The 19,263-nt window shown below is 40.2% G+C and overlaps 2 protein-coding genes across 2 annotated transcripts; one reads left to right on the forward strand and one right to left on the reverse strand.

Annotated features, from left to right (window-relative positions):
- Positions 1-6,536: 6,536 nt before the first annotated feature.
- LOC122081757 (fasciclin-like arabinogalactan protein 10) lies at positions 6,537-8,205 on the reverse strand. The gene has a single exon (XM_042649005.1). It carries the CDS (start codon positions 8,089-8,091, stop codon positions 6,820-6,822), a length of 1,272 nt encoding a protein of 423 aa, XP_042504939.1. The 5' UTR covers positions 8,092-8,205; the 3' UTR covers positions 6,537-6,819.
- A 1,142-nt stretch (positions 8,206-9,347) lies between these two features.
- LOC122081758 (ATP-dependent RNA helicase FAL1-like) lies at positions 9,348-13,180 on the forward strand. The gene is made up of 7 exons (XM_042649006.1): positions 9,348-9,643; positions 9,725-9,773; positions 9,852-9,989; positions 11,424-11,657; positions 12,664-12,703; positions 12,783-12,883; positions 12,952-13,180. Exons 1-7 carry the CDS (start codon positions 9,588-9,590, stop codon positions 12,967-12,969), a joined length of 636 nt encoding a protein of 211 aa, XP_042504940.1. The 5' UTR covers positions 9,348-9,587; the 3' UTR covers positions 12,970-13,180.
- The last annotated feature ends 6,083 nt before the right edge of the window (positions 13,181-19,263 follow it).

A 19,263-nucleotide genomic window follows, 5' to 3' on the forward strand; every position in this document is an offset into this window, starting at 1 on the left:
TTCCTTTTACTGTATTTGCAGAAAATGTAAGAGTGGAATGAAGAGAATTAAAGGGGATCTGGGTTCTAGGGTGGCATTTAGAACGAAATCTGAGCTTGAAATCATGGATGATGGATTCAAATGTAGGAAGTATAGGAAGAAATCAATTAAGAGCAGCCCAAACCTAAGGTAAACAGCAACTAGTTAAGAAACCTGCTTTAGTAATTTGGAGCATTTGACACCACAAACTAGTCTATCACCGAATGGATCTATATATAGTGTTTAATCTGAGAGAAACCTTTTTTTTTTTTTTTTTTTTGGATTTTCATGGTCTGCTTATGTTTATATACAATAATTCTTTTTTGGCTTTACACTGAGAGTGCCTCTCTAGGGTTTAAAGTTGGAGGGACGTACGGCATACCAAGAGAACAGAACAAATTAGAGAAAAAAAAAATTAGGATCATTTGCAAAATCTAAAATCACACATTATAGATAGGGGTTTACATGTCGCCGATTGGTGTGGGAAAAAGAAGTTGCACAGAGAATCTCTTGGTGTCGCCTGCTTCCTCTTGCCAGAGATAGGTAGCGAAAACCCTAGGAGAAGCCTTCGTCAGCGATAATGGGTAACAGAGAGAACAGATAGAGCTTCGTGACCAACAGACAGAGCTTCGTGAGAGCAAGAGATTTAGGGTCAGCTTTCGTGAGTACTCAAACCCAGATCAAATAGAGAGTATCAGCGATCCCTTCGTGAGCAGAGAGAGAAATCGACATAGGGTAACAGAGCTTCTCCTTCGTGAGAGAGCCCGAGAGCGATTTAGGGTAAGAGCTTCTCCTTAGTGAGAGCGACCGAGATGAAACCCTAGCAGAGCTTCTCCTTCGTGAGCAGAGAGAGGTGTGAGAGACAGAGAGAGGGGAGAGAGAGGGGAGTGTCGTGCGAGAGAGGGCTTCCAGCGGGAGTTTCTGAATGTTTTAATTCAAACAGTGACTCAGTCCGGTTTGATTCATTGAATGGTTCGGTTCGTTTACCTCAAACCTATTTTGCATGAGCTTCAACCTAAGATCAATCTTGACCGTTGGTCTAAAGAATGACACGTGTTCTCTTCTGCACCTAGCAAAACATAGAAAAACAGAAGATTAGAAAAACAGAGGATTTTTATCCATGAGAGAGAGAGTAAAGAGAAGAGAGAGGAGAGAGAAAATAGAAATAGACGTTTCTGTAATCCCCATTTCCCAAGTCCGCAGAGGTGTCAGGTATTTAACTTTAAACCGTATACTTGATCTACAATCCAGATTTAATCTTCCTAATCTAACGGTTGATAAATGCTAACATACCTTATTCCTAGCTACCCGCTAACATGCCCAAAACCCTTTTAAAATAATACAGAGCAATGAAACTTGCCTCTCGTAGAAATATCCCCAAGTCTTTTAAGTCAAAAACTCTAAAAAATTATAGGTTTTGCAAAATCTTTGCCTTTTCTTCCCTCAAATTTCCAGGGTTCCGAACGAGTCCAACCATGTTTGATGTTATTTTAATAAAAATTGGTGGAGATTGATTTCATATGTGATTCTAGGTTTTAAATCTTGGGTTGATCCTGAGGTCTTCAGCTCAAATGTCCAGTTTCAGCTCAAAGGAAATTAATTACATAGCATGGTAAAGCATTGAAGAATTAGGGATTTCCAAAACAAATGCTTGGATGACTAAAGGATGCATGAATAGTTGGACACACATAGACAGATAAAATAATTGAATTGGTGGAATATGCCAACTTAGCGTAGTTAGTGAGCAACGAATTTGGTACAAGCCATAAACTTGGATGTCCTGAGTTAGACTCCCACTAGACACACATTGGGCCACTCACACCGGAGTGTTTAGTGCTCTTCACTCTCACATTGTCCCCAAAAGTGGATGAATTTAAAATCAAAACTGTTTATCAATGCCGAACCGAGCCATATACATCAAAACAGTAAAACCGATTAGTAAATAGTTCGGTTCTGGTTTAAAGTTTAAAACCGATTAATTAAATGGGCCGGTTTGATTTTAACCGTTAAATCCGTTGGTTTCTAACCAAATTGACACCATGAAAATTGAACCATTTAAACCATCAAAACTGATTCGATTAACCCATATAATGATTAAATGTTTGTTATTTTAACAAATCATAATGGTTTAATTTAGGGAAGAATTAAGGACCATAGAAGCTGTTCAACAGTCTATTCAATCATTTACTCCTAGTATGTAGTTATATAGTTAAATCATTGCTTGTTCAATGCCTCATTTAATTTGATACAAGATTGAAGCGTTTATTAATAAAAAATAAATTTTAGTAAGCATGCGAATAAATTAGCAAATCGTTTACTAACCGTTTAGAAGCCGTATAGAATAAATTACAATTAAAATCATTTAAAACTATGAAATCGACACCATTTAAAAACTGTGGAACTGAAACTGTTTACTAAACGATTGTGGTTTTAGAAAATGCAACCGTTTAGTAAATGGTGCAGTTTTGATTTTAACCAAATAAATATGAACCGAACTAAACCGCACTGTATTTATCAAAACCAAACTGATTAACACCCGTACTCATCTATGAGAAATTTTTGCCTTTGTTTTTTTTTTTTTTTTTTAAAGAAAGTTATCATCTACCGTGTGAGAATGGTCCAACCACCATCTCAGGTTCATAAAACATCCCCCTTATATTCTCTATTTCTCGAGCAAATCTCCACTATTACACCATACTCCCTCCCACCCATCTGAAAGTCGCGGTCAAAAAGATTACCCTTCACCTGACTTAGACAAAGTCGGTTTTCTTATCTTCTTTTCACTTTAACAATGAAAAAATAATTTTGGTATTATTATTATAGATGTTTTATAGTATATTCCCTTTATTTATTTATTTATTTATTCGAAAGGTGTAATTCACTTGGCCATGGGCATGATAGTTCAATGGTTCGGAATTAGGACCAGAATCGGTCCCTGTCAATTCCAGTCGAATGAATTGGGTTTAGATCGATATTTAAAAAGAAAACCAAAAACCAAAAACAAGGACAAAATCTAGAATTAAGAAAGGAATAAAACATCATCAGACAAAAATAATGGTTAAAAAACGAAAAGCAATCCAGTGCTCCCACCATTGCATGATCTTCTATCAAAAATCAAAAACTATTGCACGATCTACAGGAGAGGTAAATGTAGGCGACTTAACCTCCTGCTTAGCCCGATGGATTATTTTTAAATTTTAAAGTTGTGACCGACATGCCATAGCAGCAGCTTTTTCTTTTTTGTCAACCAAATATATGCTAAGAGTATCAGATCGGATCAGTCGAAATCAAGATAGATTGATTCGACCGAGCCAATTGTGATATAGGATCCCATTGTGAAGGGTAGGGGTGCCAATTCTAAGCCTGCACCTAAGGGAGTCAATATATAATTGAAATCGATCAGTTATAATCGAATCGAACCGCATAGTAGTAAATTGATCCGATTTTAGTTTTATAGGTCATAATTTCAGTTCGGAACTGAATCCAACCGAAAAACCGATGGTTAACCGGCACCTAGTATTAAAAACTTTAAGTGTTTTGAAATTTGATGAGTTTCTATAAAAAAAAAAAAAAACAAAGTACTAATCAAGAAGGGAGTTTCACTTTCACACAATCACACTTCTTGATTTTCTAATTTCTATGATCATAGTTAATTAGTTATAATATGTGTAATCCTTTTCATACAAAGCATATTGTCCTTGGCAAAATAAATGTATATTGTCTTAACTCTTTAAGAAATTTAATATATGTAGGATTCACACTAGTTGTAAGATGCAAACCATTTTTTAAAAGGCCACTATTAACCCTATGTAAACGGGTTGTGAACCGAATAACAAAAATCGATTAAAAATCGCTAAAATCGAAACCGGATGAAAACGATTCTGATTTCACCTTATTTCTATCCGATGTGGTTTTGGTTTCACCTTATCAAAATATAAACCAAACCGAATAACCAAAATCGCACCGTTTGATATCCCTACCCGCACCGGTAGATTTGACCAAGCTCGACACGTTTATGATCCAACCTGGACTGGCCCGATTAATCAACGTGTCGGGCTTAAGCCCAATCCATTTATAAATAGGTAGTACACATTGCAAGGGGAGGGGTAAGCCCGATAGGCCTCCTGATCGGCCCAACTCATTTACAAGCTTGACTCGGATTGACACATTTAGCTCGACCATTTATATAGATATTTTAATTTTTTGGGATATAAAATAAGGTATATATTGATATTTTATTCAATTATTGACTGTAATTAAGTGTAATATTTTTTAAAAATTATTAATAATTTAATAAAAATATTTTAAATTTAAGAAAAATAAAAATCATTTAAAGTCCATTTAAAGTTTTATTAGTAAATTACCCTATTTAATACCATATTATAACCTGATTAGTCGAATTAAACTCAAAACTGACCGAACCCGACACATCATCGATCAACACTAACTTATTCCTTAAATAAGTAGTTCGAGCATATAGGCCCACCAGGACCGATTGACACCCCTCACTGAGGGGACACATTTTGAGGGGATTGGACCCGTCACCATCTTGCCGCTACATCCCAAACTATTTAATATCTCGATCTCATCTCTTCTCTTCTGTGTCCGGCAAAATCAAATCAGCCCCTATAGCTTTTCGTTCTTGGCGAAACAACCTTTCTTTTCAACGTCGGCTGAAGCTCAATTGGTGCAGAAGGTCTCTAGTATTTATCCTTATTTTATCCAAATTCCAAAGGCTAAACTCCAGCAATTTGCATTTTGCACCTGCTGGACGAGGACCCCACTATGACCCTGGCCATCAACGATCCCATTAACCAAGCTAAGTAAAAATAGTGAAGGGGGTGCATCACCCGTGACCCGTTGGAGTAGGGGACTCGATCGTTTTCCACCAACGCACGCGTGGGATGTTGTGCCCTTGTGCCCATAGTTAGTAGTTTGGGGACGGTAATAATACAGGAACAGATACTATAGTAATTAAATAGATCATATAGTAATAATACGTTTCAAAAAATTCAGTGCAATAAAACAAGTACAACAATGATATGGTACACGTTTAATACGATTGTTCTGTAAAAATATAGGAGCAAAAATTTGTGATTAAAAATGATTGTTTAAAACTAAATTTTATTCTACTATGCTTTTATGGATGCGAAAATCTAATCTGATTTTTCAATTTGAAATCATTTCCCATTCTTTTGAATTTTCACATTTAATATTAATTATATTTAACCCCTAAAAATGGTATGGTAGAAAGAACTGAGAGGAGAATCAAACCTCATCTCGTCTCATAACTTTTACATGTTCTCTTCTTTTTCTTGGTACGAAAACAAGGTTCAAGAATATGGAGAATAAGTGTTTGTAATCGTTCATCCCAGAGATGCACTTGGATTTTCTTGAAATTTCCATAGCAGTTCAATCTAAGACTGGTCACAGATCAATTTTAAGGCTCAAGAACCTCCGCCTTTCAACTCTTTTGATTTATCAGATGCAGTATTACAAGAACAGAGGGAGGAGTCTAATTCTTCACAATGTCCGACTGCAACTATGTTTGTAAATAATTGTCGGTCCAATTCAAATAGCGATTGTATGCTAAATTTCCTAGAGAGGTTTTCATTTCAATCCCTTTTGGAGAATCCCGCCCTTGGCCATCTTTGTTCATGTGAGTCATCTCATTTGAATCTTTCTTGCTTCTCGTTCAAAATTATTTGCATATGCAATCACCCTTGATTAGATTTTCAACTACCAATGGGAAGAGAAATGGATAAGATAAAGGGTTGAATGGATTTTCAACAATCGATGGGAAGAGAAATGGAGAAGAGAATGAGAGTAGAAGGTATTGATGTCTTACCTATCGCCTTCGATCGCTATTCACCGAGATCAGAGATGGAGAAGAAAGGGTCATTGGGGCAAAAGTTCCTCTTTTTTTATTTTTTTATTTATTTAGATGGGAGAAAAAGAAGGGTTATAGTTTCTTCGATCAATTAGAATTCCTAATTGAAGACAAGGGCCCGGAATCGAGATTTGACCCATTTGGGTTAATCTCATTTTTTTTTTTTTAACCCAAAAGTTTTATTGAGCATGTGATATATTATACGGGTATTATATTCGTATATAATATGGTTATCTTCAAAATCCACGTATTAAACAATTTTTTTGGATTGATATGTCAAATTAAAAACTTTTGAATTAAATATTTATATGCATTTAATGCACGTATTTTAATAAGTATGCTTGTGCCTGCTGCTGTCCAACGGAACGATTCGCCGCATTAAGTAGATCTCGCTACAACATAACAAGGTTAACAAACACGACCCATTAAAACGGTCATAAAATGAGCTCATGATGGACCTGGACGACTGGGCCCCATACCCCCACCTCTTTGCCTGCCACTCCACGTGGCCTCATTGTCCGTTCCCACGCCTGGTCGCATTCCATAAACCCCGGTTCAAATCCACCAACAACAAATGATTTTTTAAATAAAGTTATGGGAAAAAGTAACTACCAGGTACCAACAGTAATAAATAGAACCCACACGGGCCACACTACTCTCAAAAGCCAAACACGACAATATTACATAACAGTCCAACTGTATCCAAACATACGTCTTCCGTCTCGGTATCTGTGTCACTGAACCAGTGAACCACCATTTCTGCTTGACGAACATCAATGGCGGTTTTCCTGACTACCTGAATAAATCCCACTATCTATTCTATAAGTCTCGAATCACAGTGAATCTGGGGAGATAAAAACACAAAAATAGACCCAAAACATTAAGAAAACACCGCGAAAAAATATGGTTTCTCACAAGAATGCCCAACCAACGAAAGCCGCAGATACCGTAACTAGTGTTTTCCAAAATGCAGGTGCTCTCAAATCCACAGCTCCAGATCCTGCTGTACTGTTCTCCGCCTCAGCCCCTGGTGCTTCTGCCGGGGAACCTTCCGGTGAAGAAATAGCCGGTGCGGGTGGTGACATAATTGACGGACCTGGAGCTTCGACGGCTACTGGAGATGGGGTTGGAGAAACTGCAGGAGTAGGAGATGGAGAGGAAGCAGGCTCCAGAGCTGGTGCTGGCGAAGGCGATTTCCCGAATATCTCGCTCGGAAGAAGAATGTTGTCGACGGTGAAAATGCACACTGGTGTGTCGTCTATCACCGTGTCTGCAATCCTCGAGGAATCGACACCGGTGTCCAAGGTGACAGAGTCTCCGGCGGTTTTCACCTTGAGGTCGTATTTGCCAGCGCCGTTTGTTGCGAGAGTGCTAATGGGAGTCTTGGTGGTCTTCAAAGTCCCGATGGGTGTGTACCCAGCCAATGCATGGTACTGCAGTAATGTAACCACCTCGGCGTTCGTTAGTTTACTGAGATCCGGTGCGCCGGGGGCTTTAAACGCTTCGTCCGATGGCGCAAACAACGTTAAACCCTTAGCCATGGCTGACTGGTAAACCTTGAGCACCCCAGAGCTTTGGATGAGCGAAGCAAAGGTCTTGCAGCCGTGCTTCTCGAGTAGCCCCGTGATGTTGACGGCGGAAGCAGAGGGAGCAGGAGCAGTCAAGATCCCTGGAGCGATGATCGGGGCACTGATCTCGAGGACGGAGATGTTGTAAGGGATCTGTTTGACGCTCTTGGTGTAGCTGGAATCGAGCTTGGATCCAGGAGCAGCAGAACCGAAACCAACCTTGCCGCCTTTGAGGTCTGTGATGTTGACGAAGCCGAGGTTACCAGCGGCATTGCCGGTGGTCTGGTAGAGAGTAGTGGTGAGAGTGGTACCCTTGGAGATGTCATGGAGCTTCGAGGTGTCGTAGTAATCGAGGAGGACAAGAAGGCTGAGGGCGTTCTTGATGACTGACAGTGGGTGATTGCCTGCTAGGGAGGACATGGCGGCATTGGGTAGCACGAGGCAGGTTATGGTTTGGCGACTGTTGATTTCATCGGAGAGCTTCGTTTGAGTGAGGTAGCTGTTGAAGAGGCTATACTCTGGGAAGCCCGAGAGAATGGCTGTGATGTTATGGGATGACGAAAGGGAGACTGATACGAGAAGGAGAAGGGAGAGGAGGAGAGTAGACGCTGCCATGGTTTGCTTTTCCAAGTTGCAGAGAGAATGGAATGAGACCAGCAAGTAGCAACAGAGCTCAGGAGCTGAAATGTGTTCGTGGTAACCCAACCTTGTTGGGGTGGGGATTAGGTAACCAGGGTTAAGAAGAAAGTGCGATAAAGGGGTATAGAGTTTAACCTAACCATAAACCGCGGTTAATGGTTTGGATGCCATGTGATGTAGTGATGGTGGCATTCTGCAGGTCCTCATGGAAAACAAAGGAGGACGGCGACTCGGTCCTACTCAAACGGTTATATGCTCTTTTTTCCTTTTTTTTTTTTTTTTTTTTTTTTCTTTTTTCATTAATCATTAATAATAAGGTGCGGCTTGTTTGGCGGTTAAAAAGGGGTGAAAATGTTTAGAGGGTGGATCCTACGTGTTTGAGTTAGAATGAAAAAAAAAATAAAAATAGAGATGAAAAATAAAAATAAAATGAGGGCGAGAGAACACTATCTATTGGTGCATGTACATAACAATCGGTGTCAAAACACTATTTGTTGGTGTATGTACATATCAACCGGTGCAGTCAATGGCATGATACACACTAGCATCTTTAGTGTGGAGAGGGTGATTTTTTCAAATTTGATGTGCCTAGGGGTTTTTTCCCATAAAACAAATCATTTTTAGTGGAGTATAATTTGATGAGAGAGAGAAAATAAGGAGGTAGTGGTGTGAAATTTTATGAGGAGACCGACTTAAGTTCACGAATCATGTATAAGTTGTTCTCATACACTCTTAGTTCTAACATTTGAAATCCATTGAGTCTCTCATCATTTAATAGATTGTAGAATCGAAAATCAATGGCATATGAGAACAATTTCACACGAGAATCTATTCAGAAAAAAAGAAATAAGTGATAGAGAGATAGATACAAAACAAACTTTTATATGCCAAAGTATAGAGAAGAATAAATACATTTAATCGGGTTATTTGAGAGTTCAGTGAACCTTTACGTACGTGAATGCACGTGAACATCCTTAGTCGATGGATATGGCATCTTCTTAAATAAATTTATATGATGTTTGATCAAACACTCATATTTTCCCTTTTTATTTTTTTTTACTTTTCTCCCTAAAATAAACGGGGCCAAGGGGATGGTGTTGAACCTTTTAATCTCCCATTATTTGATTTTTGATGGCTTATTCCATATACATTTATATCTCAAATTTATATTTAGAAAGTAATAATATGGATATATACGAGGTATGAAATTGAAATTTAAATTCTCTAACTTCACAAGATTTTCCATCTGAAATATTTTAAGTCGTAATATTCCATTGAGAATTTGCGGGAATATTCGCCTTAACGATTACGCAGTTGTTTGGAACTCCATTTGGTTGATTCGCAGCGATGCTGGACACAAGAAAAATAGATTCAGAGCTTCAAACCCAATTTTTAATCCCCTACAGCTACGAGGCGACAACCCTTCCGTAACTTAGGTCATACTATATTCGTCTTCTTGCTCTTGGGAGAAAATGGCGGTGGATGCCGTCAAAACCTCATCTTCGTCTCCATCTTCTTCCCATTTCAGGTATGATTGACATTTATCAATAACGTTTAATGGATTATCCTTTCATGACTGACTGAGATTGGATTTTACTGAAAATTACAGTCAACCACGCCAATACTACGTTGCCGTCGACAGACCTCAATTCAAGATGGTAAAATTCCTAAAACCAAATAGATTTCGAGCTTCAGATGATCCAATTGCTCTGTTTTGTTTAACTACAAAATTGCAGGTGACGTTGGTGGATCTGTTGCGCGTGGCAAGCAAACGTTCTTCCTTGCCTGTAGTGTTGTGCTGCAGCTCTCGCGACGAGCTTGATGCCGTCTGCTCTGCTGTTTCCAACCTTCCTAACATTTCCTTAGATTCTCTGGTATGCCTAATTTTGTCTGTGATGAACTTCTGTGTTTTGGTATGGAAAGTTAAACAGAACTGGGCAAACCCACCTACAAGTCAAGGTGCCAGAAAAAAAAAAAAACCATATCCCATCTCCGTTTTAATCCAAATCCAAATCGAATTGTCTCATACGTGCCAACCAAGTTTGTGGTCTCAGGTTGTCAGTTCGGATGGTTCTAGTGATTCACTGTTCTTTTTTATATTATAAATTGTCTTTCTTTGGAAGGATAATGTTTGTGCACACACAATAAAGAATGCACCCAATCTTTTGTGAGAAGTGTCTTGAAAATTTGGCAGCATGCAGGGTTTGGCCTCTGGGGTGAATGAATGATATGACCAATGTGACAGGTTTTTCGGTTTGCGAGAGCCTCCTAAAAGTTCTCTGTCTCAAAAGCCGCTCCCTAAGGAAGTAATCCATAGGATTGGTGTGGCCGGTCCTAGTTGCCTTGGTTCACACTAGTTGTTTCCAGTAGCTTAAATCCGGATTCCTCTTGTTGTCGAAAGAGTTCAAAAGTCTGGTTTTATGAAATCTTAAACCAAATCACACAATACAGTTTGTTGCTTGAGCTTGCTACAGAACCTTCTCAGTTTACTGAACTGTTGTCTTATATTGTACGCGTAGAGAAGCCTCATGATATGATTTTCCCATTGGGGTTGTTCTGAAGCTCATTAAAATGCTGGATGTTGGTTTACCAATCCATCAACCACAAGGTGAAATCTGGCCATCAAGTGGTTCAAGTTATGATAGTGTGACCTTTGTTAAGATCAACTTTAACTGGTTCTAACTTGGGCTTACAGAAATACTCATAAATGTGAATCTACAATTGCTTGTACAAGTAAATTCTGTGGCTTTTTCTGGGGTTATGTTCTGGATTTTTATCTGAACCACAAAGATTTTTTGGCCTGTCCATACAACCAAGGAAGTTTTAAATTCTTATGCTAATGCTTTACAAATTTTACCATACTCTTTTAGGAGTGGTTTGAGCAATATTGGCTTTGAGGATTTCAGGGTATCTCATACAGGAATCCATTTGAGCAATGTTCTTACTTCCACCTGTTTCTGCAGATAAAAACCCAATTGAATTTTTACTGTCCACACTATGTTTTTACTTCCAACTTAAGCTTGTGGTTGAAAGACGAAATCCCATTTTTCTTGACTATCCATTCTGTTTTCCAGTACATATTAACCTTCAGTTGTAATTTTCCTTTGCTTCTGGTACCCGAGTTTATGCAGCCTTAGATGTTTAGTCCATTTAGATGGCACAATTTTGTTTTTTAATGTTTCCTTGTGGGACTTATGGTGCTGATATGGTAAATATGGTTGACAGTTTACTCTTGTCCACCATTACTCCTTCATTGCTCTTTGATTATTCTCTGGCATGTATTTTATTATTTTCTTTTCTAATTATAGTACAGTGACTTGGCTGAAGCTGAACGCATGCTGATATTGGACAAATTCCGTCAAGCAACCATGAAATTGAACCACAACCCTGCTGCTAATGCTGAAGTAAACCGTGAAACTGGAAATGAAGAGCATGAGTTGTTTATGATGGTTGTAACAGATGCATGCATACCTCATGTTTCTTCGGGGGAATCATCTATTTTTGCTCGTGTTTTGATAAATCATGAGTTACCAACTAAAAAGGTGAAGCTTCTGTTTGTTCAATGCAGAATATTTCCATGTCTTGTATTTTACTTACATTGAATACTTTGAAGGTCATAGTGGTATTTCCATAGATCTTTCATATGAGAAAGTGTTGTGATTGCGTTGAGTCATTATTTTTGGTTTAGGATAGTTTGCCAAGATCCGTGACCAGCATATTGTTATTGTGTGCAATTGTATAAAGGAGAATAGGGATATATGATGGATTGCATATTGTCTTCTGGGTTTTATTCCTTGTATGGCCTTGTTTAGAGTACTTCACATCTGCATTTTTTCTTCACTATAACTAGAATTACTGAGAACGGTTTGATTAATTAATTAATTAATTCAATGTCCTATGGTTCTATTTACATTCATGCATTATTTATCATCAATTGACACAACAGGGATAGCTAGCTAGTACTTCGAGCCCTTATTCGGTGTCCTGTTCAATAACAATTACCTAGTGAAAGAGGTCAAAAATGATTCCCCTGTATAGTAGAATTTCAAGTTTGTGGACCTTTCTTTCAAGCTAAACCAATGCCTCAGCATTCATCTTCCTCCTCTCCCCATACCAGATTTTAATAGATTTTGGCTGAGTTGTATCTTTAGAAGGTTGGCTCTTTTATTGTTCTTATTTCTGCTGGTAATGGGTTAGAGAAAAAGGAAAGCTAGTAATTGCAAGGCATCTCACCCTGTATTCCCTTTATATCGGTTCTTCCCACTGATCTTACATGTACTAGTAGAATTTCATTACAGGTTTCACCTAGAACAACCCAGTACAATTTCGTGGAAATTATAAACCTATGATGCATGGCGGTAGTTAATCAGTTTTTGTTTTACGTAAGGATATCCTTGATGTTCGTCATGCCTTAGTTTATTTTGGTGAACATAGTATAAACCTACAATAGTCCTATAACTTGTAACTTTTTGTTTCACATAAGGATATTTTATGGCAGCTAACTTTATTCTGGTGTACTTAATTTTGTTTTTGATGATTTATTTGCAGGAAACATACTTGAGGCGCATGGCAACCTGTTCAGCAGCAGGTTTTTCTCTTCCTAGCAATAACAGACAAGTATTACGCATGGTGTATTCTTGTTGACTGACCGAAATAATTATGTGCAGATGGAATTGTGATCAACATGGTTGCTGGGGCTGGTGAAGTGATGACCCTGAAAAACATTGAGGAGAGCACGGGTCTAGTTATAGAGCAGATGCCCATAGATGTGAGTTCTTTACTTTGCCCTTTTTCCATTCATGGACTTCTATTAATTGATACATGGTTATGATGCAGATGTTTGAGATACTATGACGAAGGCCAATTGCAATAAGGGACTTGGAATTTTTCATGATTTTGTTGGACATGGCTAAAATGGTTTTTTTCGCATGCCTAGATCTGTAATTTTTTCAGCTTGTATTCCATCCATTTGAAGGCAAAGAGTCCTGACATGGTTGTGCATGCTATTTCCAAGAGAGGTTATGTAGATATAAAATTCAAATGGTGAGTCGGTTCTGTTGCATTATTACTGAGCATTTCTTTTTGACATAATTTATGCTCACAGTTAAAACAAATCAAAACCTCTTTGTTTAGAAAATAAATTGTTCAAAATTTATTAAAATTTATGATTTAGGAAAGAGTTGTTCTAGAGAAAGTACTGATTTCTCTGGTTCCAAATGTGAGGAAAGTTGGTTTTCTTAGCCTTGATGGGTCGTTAGAAAAAAGGGTGAAAATAAAAGACAGCCTTCAAAGTCCAGACATTTTGGTCTTTAACTCTGATTTGTTTCACATGGATAAGTAATTGAACACCCAGTTAATACACAACTACTCAGTGATGACATTAAACCATATTTTTAAATGCTTAAGGACAATGACATGGTATAAGTTTTATTTTTTTTGAGATATATGAAAGTAAGGTTTTCCATTTTATTAAGTGAATGCTATTCACCAACACCCCCGCCCTTGAAAAAAGAGGGAGAAAAAAGCTTGGTGAACATGTTATCTGAGGATTGTGTGTTGAACATATATAGGTACTTTTCAATTTTCATGTTTCATTATAATTTAGCTTCACACAATTTTAGGTTCTTTTTTTTAGGTGAATGAAAAATATATTAAAGCAGGAAAGAAAACAAATACAACACACAAAGCCAAATTGGCTAGACCAGGGTGAAAACCCTACCAAGCCCTGAAGTGATGTGCCTCAAACCCCTACGAGAGGGGACAAACCCAAAAAAGGGCCGGGGGGGGGGGGGAGAAACAATATAAAGGAGAATGATACCAGAAAATAGGGGATGGGGGGGGAGGAAAAGAGAGGAAGTTCCCAAAAATATAACAATTTTCGGTTCTTGGAATGCAAGGAAATTGTGATACACTTGAGAGAAGTTGATCAAGTGATCAATCTTCCGATAGGTACTCCACTGAACAATGCAAACCGCTGGGCCAATGCCAAGGTGTACTGTTAGGTGAAAGTTTGAAGTTCCATTATTGGTCATGGGAATTAAATCAGGTTGATAACAGAAACATTTGGATGGATCCTTCCTTTGTATACACTACTTGATCCAATGAAAATCAGATATTTAATGCCAATTTGGATTGTCAAGGGTCCCACAAACAAGCAATTCATTTTTATTTCTTAACATATAATTCAGACTGAGTTTTTTTATGTCCATTGTGAATTGAAATCCATTCACTATGGGACCGGGGGTATCAAGAGGATATTTAGGAGGTCTAGAGTTCGAGTCTCCTGACTGTTACCTACTTTCCTCCATATCTTAGAAAAAAAGAGGATATTTAAGAAGGGGTTATAGGAGTTTGTGAACCCTAAAATAGTGAATGAACCATCCTCTATAGATTTAAAAAAACTTTTTCTAAAATCTAAGTTAGGGAAACAAACACTTTCCAACCACACTACTTGAGTGGAGGTGAAAATATTTCATTAAACGTTGCCAAAAAATAAAATATTTCATCAAAATGTGTCTAGTGCTGCAGAGCTAGCAAAGTGAAAGCATTCATATTTTGATGTGTTCTTACTAATGCTCATTAATACCATAAAAAGGTGCCATAGAACCTAAAACATTTAAGTTGTGGTTGTTCGTTGATGGATCTAATGCCATTAATATATCTTACATATTTAGGTTGTCTATTCACGGGTGAACTAGTGAAGGGCCGTTAAACAACTTAGAGATGGATTTCCATGTTACTTCCCTCCCCCGCCAAAAAATGAAAAATAAAAATAAAATTATGAAGTAATAAACATGGGTCTATAGTATTTGTCAATTTTCAATGGACTGAGTTTTCCTAAGCCTAAGGCTACATTATCTTCTTACTTGCGTCATTGCCTAAAGTGCAAGAGAATCCCTATGGATAGGCACATGGTCCCAGTCCCAGTCCCAGGTTTGATTCTCATCTATACATCTGTGATTTAAATGAAGACTGTGGTGGTGGATTGCTGCGTTAGTCTCCCCAATGATTAGTCGAGGTGTGCGTAATGTCACAGCCTGCCCACTGAAGGCCCACAAGCCAAGCCCAATGGCTTAGTAAGGCCCAGTTTCTAGAGATTTCCAACAAAGTGTAGAACTACTAGATATTTTATAGTAGATCTTTTCTAGAAGGTATTTTGTAAGGAGATATTATGTAGGGAGATTTCTAGAGTTCTCCACTAAGGAGGTGGGAAGCTTCTAGTTTCCTCCCCAACTGTTGGATATAAGACACATGTACATATCCCAGCCATTCATTGTAATTAGGAGTGCCTATAAATAGATGTGCCCTCATTTAGCTAAGACACCAAGCAAGTGAGTTCTCAAGCCTTGTACTTAAGAGTTCTTTAGTGCAATACAAGTTCATTCTTCCCAAACTCACTCTTGTGTTCACTTCTTCTCTTCCCAAATCCCTTAAGGAGGGTGGTTAGGTTGACTTAGTGCTAGTGGGAGTGCTATGTGCCGGCGCGGTTGCTTAGAAAGGTCTAAGGCCGTGACAGTTGTGGTATCAGAGCTTCGGTTGCGAGGGAGCCAAGCTTGTGGGATAAGCATCATGTCTAACCTTTCAGAGGTACACGACGTTGCAACATGTGAGCAGAACCGTGGAAGGGAGGGAAACCCCAACACTGGGAAGCAAAAGAGGAGCAAAGACAAGTCCGTAGATGTTGGTTGTGCTATGGAGTCTCGCTTAGCTCGGGTGGAGCGAGCAATGGGCGAGGTGAAGGGACACCTCAATGTTGTAGAGCAAAGTGGGGAGGAGCTCGAAGGAGAGCTCAAGGAGTCCCTATTGAGTACTCTCAACACCATGACATATGACCAAAAGGAGGAGTTTACATCCTTTAAGGCTCATGTGTGGGAGGACATTTCCACCTTCAAGGATCAAATGTGGGAGGCGTTGGCCAAGATAGAAGCTTGTGTTGCTGAGGTACGTGAGGATTGGGCTTTGGCCGGGGGAGCTACTACCTCACGAGAAGTGCCTAGGATGGAGGTGCCAAAGCCCAAGCCATTCCCTGGGAAGAGAGATGCATGGAAAATCGATAATTTTTTATGGCACATGGAGAGGTACTTCGAGGCCATGGCACTTAATTATGAGACATCAAAGGTACGGACCGCTACTCTCTACCTCATTGATGATGCAACTCTATGGTGGCGTAGAAAGCATGCCGATATAGAGAGAAGTACGTGCACCATAGACACTTGGGATGATTTCAAAACTGATTTAAAGAAACACTTCTATCCCGAGAATGCCACCTTCTTAGCTAGGAAGAGCCTTAAAAGGCTTAAACACACAGGTTCTATTAGAGACTATGTGAAGGAATTCTTTACCCTAATGCTCGAAGTCCCGAGTATGACCGAGGAGGAACTCCTATTCAACTTCATGGATGGCCTCCAAGGTTGGGCTGCACAAGAGCTACAACGCCGAGGTGTGCAGGACCTTGCCTCAGCCATCACAGCGACAGAGTCATTGGTAGAGTTTAGGAGAGATGACAATTCTAAGGCCAAGAAGGGTACTAATGGGAAAGGTTGGGGAGAGAAGGGGCCTAAGACATACCCTCCCAAGGAAGGTAGCAGTAAACCATCTTCAAACAAGGAGGGTAGGCCCAAGCAAGACAAAAGGGACAAGTTCACGCCCAAGGATAAGTGTTTCTTGTGTGATGGTCCCCATTGGGCCAGGGATTGCCCAAAGAGAAAGGCTCTTAATGCCCTACTCGAGGAGAAAGAAGACGATGAGGTACATATGGGGTCCCTACAACAACTAAGTTCCATCAAGGCTAAGACAGAGATTAAGGCCACAACCTCATAAAAAGGGCTAATGTACGTGGAGGTGCATGTCAAAGGTAAGCCCACTCGTGCCATGATAGACACAGGTGCTACGCACAACTTCGTCTCAATAGAAGAGGCGAAAAGGCTCGGACTTAAAGGGATCAAGGAGGGAGGATGGCTTAAGGCCGTCAACTCCCAAGCCCGTCCCATAGATGGTGTTGCTCGAGGGGTCGAGTTAAACATTGGGACATGGAAGGGCACGGTTGACTTGTCGATAGTGCCCATGGATGATTTTCAAGTGGTGCTTGGCATGGATTTCTTACGAAGGGTTAAGGCCATACCCATGCCATTTATCAGCACGGTTTGCATTATGGAGGAAGGAGCTCCATGCATGGTCCCAACTATACACGGGACCAAGGACGGCCCAAAACTTCTTTCGGCTATACAGCTCGAGAAAGGAGTTAAGAAGGGGGAGACAACATACTTGGCAGCACTCTTAGAGCCTAAGGAAGATGGTCCAACTAAGGTGCTACCCAAGCCAATCGAGAAGGTCCTCGAAGAGTTCAAGGATGTGATGCCAAATGAGTTGCCCAAGAGACTTCCACCTAGGAGGGAGGTGGATCATGCCATTGAGTTGGAGCCAGGCGCCAAGCCACTAGCAATGACACCATATAGAATGTCACCGCCAGAATTGGAGGAGCTAAGGAAGCAACTCAAGGAATTGTTGGATGCGGGATTCATTCGCCCTTCTAAAGCTCCCTACGGTGCCCCGGTTCTTTTCCAACGGAAGCATGATGGATCGCTTCGGCTATGCATCGACTATAGGGCATTGAACAAGGTAACAATCAAGAATAAGTATCCCATTCCTTTGATAGCAGATCTATTTGATAGACTTGGTGGGGCAAGGTACTTCACCAAGTTAGACTTACGATCGGGGTACTACCAAGTCCGCATCGCGGAAGGTGATGAGCCAAAGACAACATGCGTGACGCGATATGGCTCATACGAGTTCTTGGTGATGCCGTTCGGACTCACGAATGCCCCGGCTACATTTTGCACCCTTATGAACAAGATCTTCCACCCCTACCTCGATAAGTTCATGGTGGTGTACTTAGACGACATCGTCGTCTATAGCAACACATTGGAGGAGCACGTTCAGCACTTGAAGATCATATTCAAGGAATTAAGGGACAATCAACTCTATGTCAAGAAGGAGAAATGTGCATTTGCACAAGAGGAAGTGATGTTCCTTAGTCACAAGATTAGAGGTGGAACTCTACAAATGGACGAGAGCAAGGTGCAGGCTATCCAAGAATGGGAGGCACCAACTAAAGTGACTGAGCTAAAGTCTTTCCTTGGCTTAGTTAACTATTATCGGCGGTTCATTCAAGGTTACTCAAGAAGGGCAGCTCCACTTATAGACTTACTAAAGAAGAACCGACCATGGTTATGGTCAGATGCATGCAAAGAGGCCTTTGAGGACTTAAAGAATGCTGTCATGGGGGAACCGGTGCTTACCCTACCCGACTATGACAAACCATTTGAGGTGCACACAGATGCATCTGACTTTGTTATCGGTGGGGTGTTGATGCAAGAAAGGCACCCCATTGCCTATGAGAGCCGAAAGTTGAATGAGACAGAGCGGCGCTACACAGTCCATTAGAAGGAGATGACCGCCGTGGTGCATTGCCTAAGGACGTGGCGACACTACCTACTTGGGTCACGGTTTGTGGTGAAGACGGACAATGTTGCCACTAGTTACTTCCAAACCCAAAAGAAGTTAAGTCCTAAGCAAGCTAGATGGCAAGACTTCTTGGCAGAGTTTGACTTCGTCTTCGAATACAAGCCGGGTAAAGCCAATGAGGTGGCTGATGCGCTTAGTAGAAAGGCGGAGCTAGCTTCTTTTAGCCAACCGGAGGGGGAACTTCTAGAGTTGATCAAAGAGGGCCTCCAACATGATCCTATGGCTAAGAGCTTACTTGCTCTTACATGGGAGGGCAAGACACGAAGATTTTGGGAGCAAAATGGCTTGCTCTATGCTAAGAAGAGGAGACTCTACGTACCTAAGTGGAGTAACCTACGGAGAAACCTCATTCGTGAATGCCACGACACTAAATGGGCTGGCCACCCAGGACAAAGGCGCACGTGGGCATTACTGGAAGCGGCCTACTATTGGCCTCAGATGCGGGATGACATAGAGGCCTATGTGAGAACTTGTCTTGTATGCCAACAAAATAAGGTAGAGCAGCAACCACCCAGGGGACTACTGGAGCCACTTCCCATACCAGAAAGACCATGGGAGAGTGTCTCTATGGACTTCATCAGTGCCCTACCCAAGTCTGAAGGGTATGGATCAATAATGGTGGTG

This window comes from Macadamia integrifolia, chromosome 6 (assembly GCF_013358625.1).
Source record: "Macadamia integrifolia cultivar HAES 741 chromosome 6, SCU_Mint_v3, whole genome shotgun sequence".
NCBI classification, from domain to species: Eukaryota; Viridiplantae; Streptophyta; class Magnoliopsida; order Proteales; family Proteaceae; genus Macadamia; species Macadamia integrifolia.

Bases quoted from the DNA above. Each gene is read 5' to 3' on its own strand.
- LOC122081757 (XM_042649005.1), bottom strand. From the start codon at position 8,091: ATGGCAGCGTCTACTCTCCTCCTCTCCCTTCTCCTTCTCGTATCAGTC.
- LOC122081758 (XM_042649006.1), top strand. From the start codon at position 9,588: ATGGCGGTGGATGCCGTCAAAACCTCATCTTCGTCTCCATCTTCTTCC. The intron at 9,644-9,724 runs GTATGATTGACA...TGAAAATTACAG, and splicing joins CCATCTTCTTCCCATTTCAG to TCAACCACGCCAATACTACG. The intron at 9,990-11,423 runs GTATGCCTAATT...TTCTAATTATAG, and splicing joins ACATTTCCTTAGATTCTCTG to TACAGTGACTTGGCTGAAGC.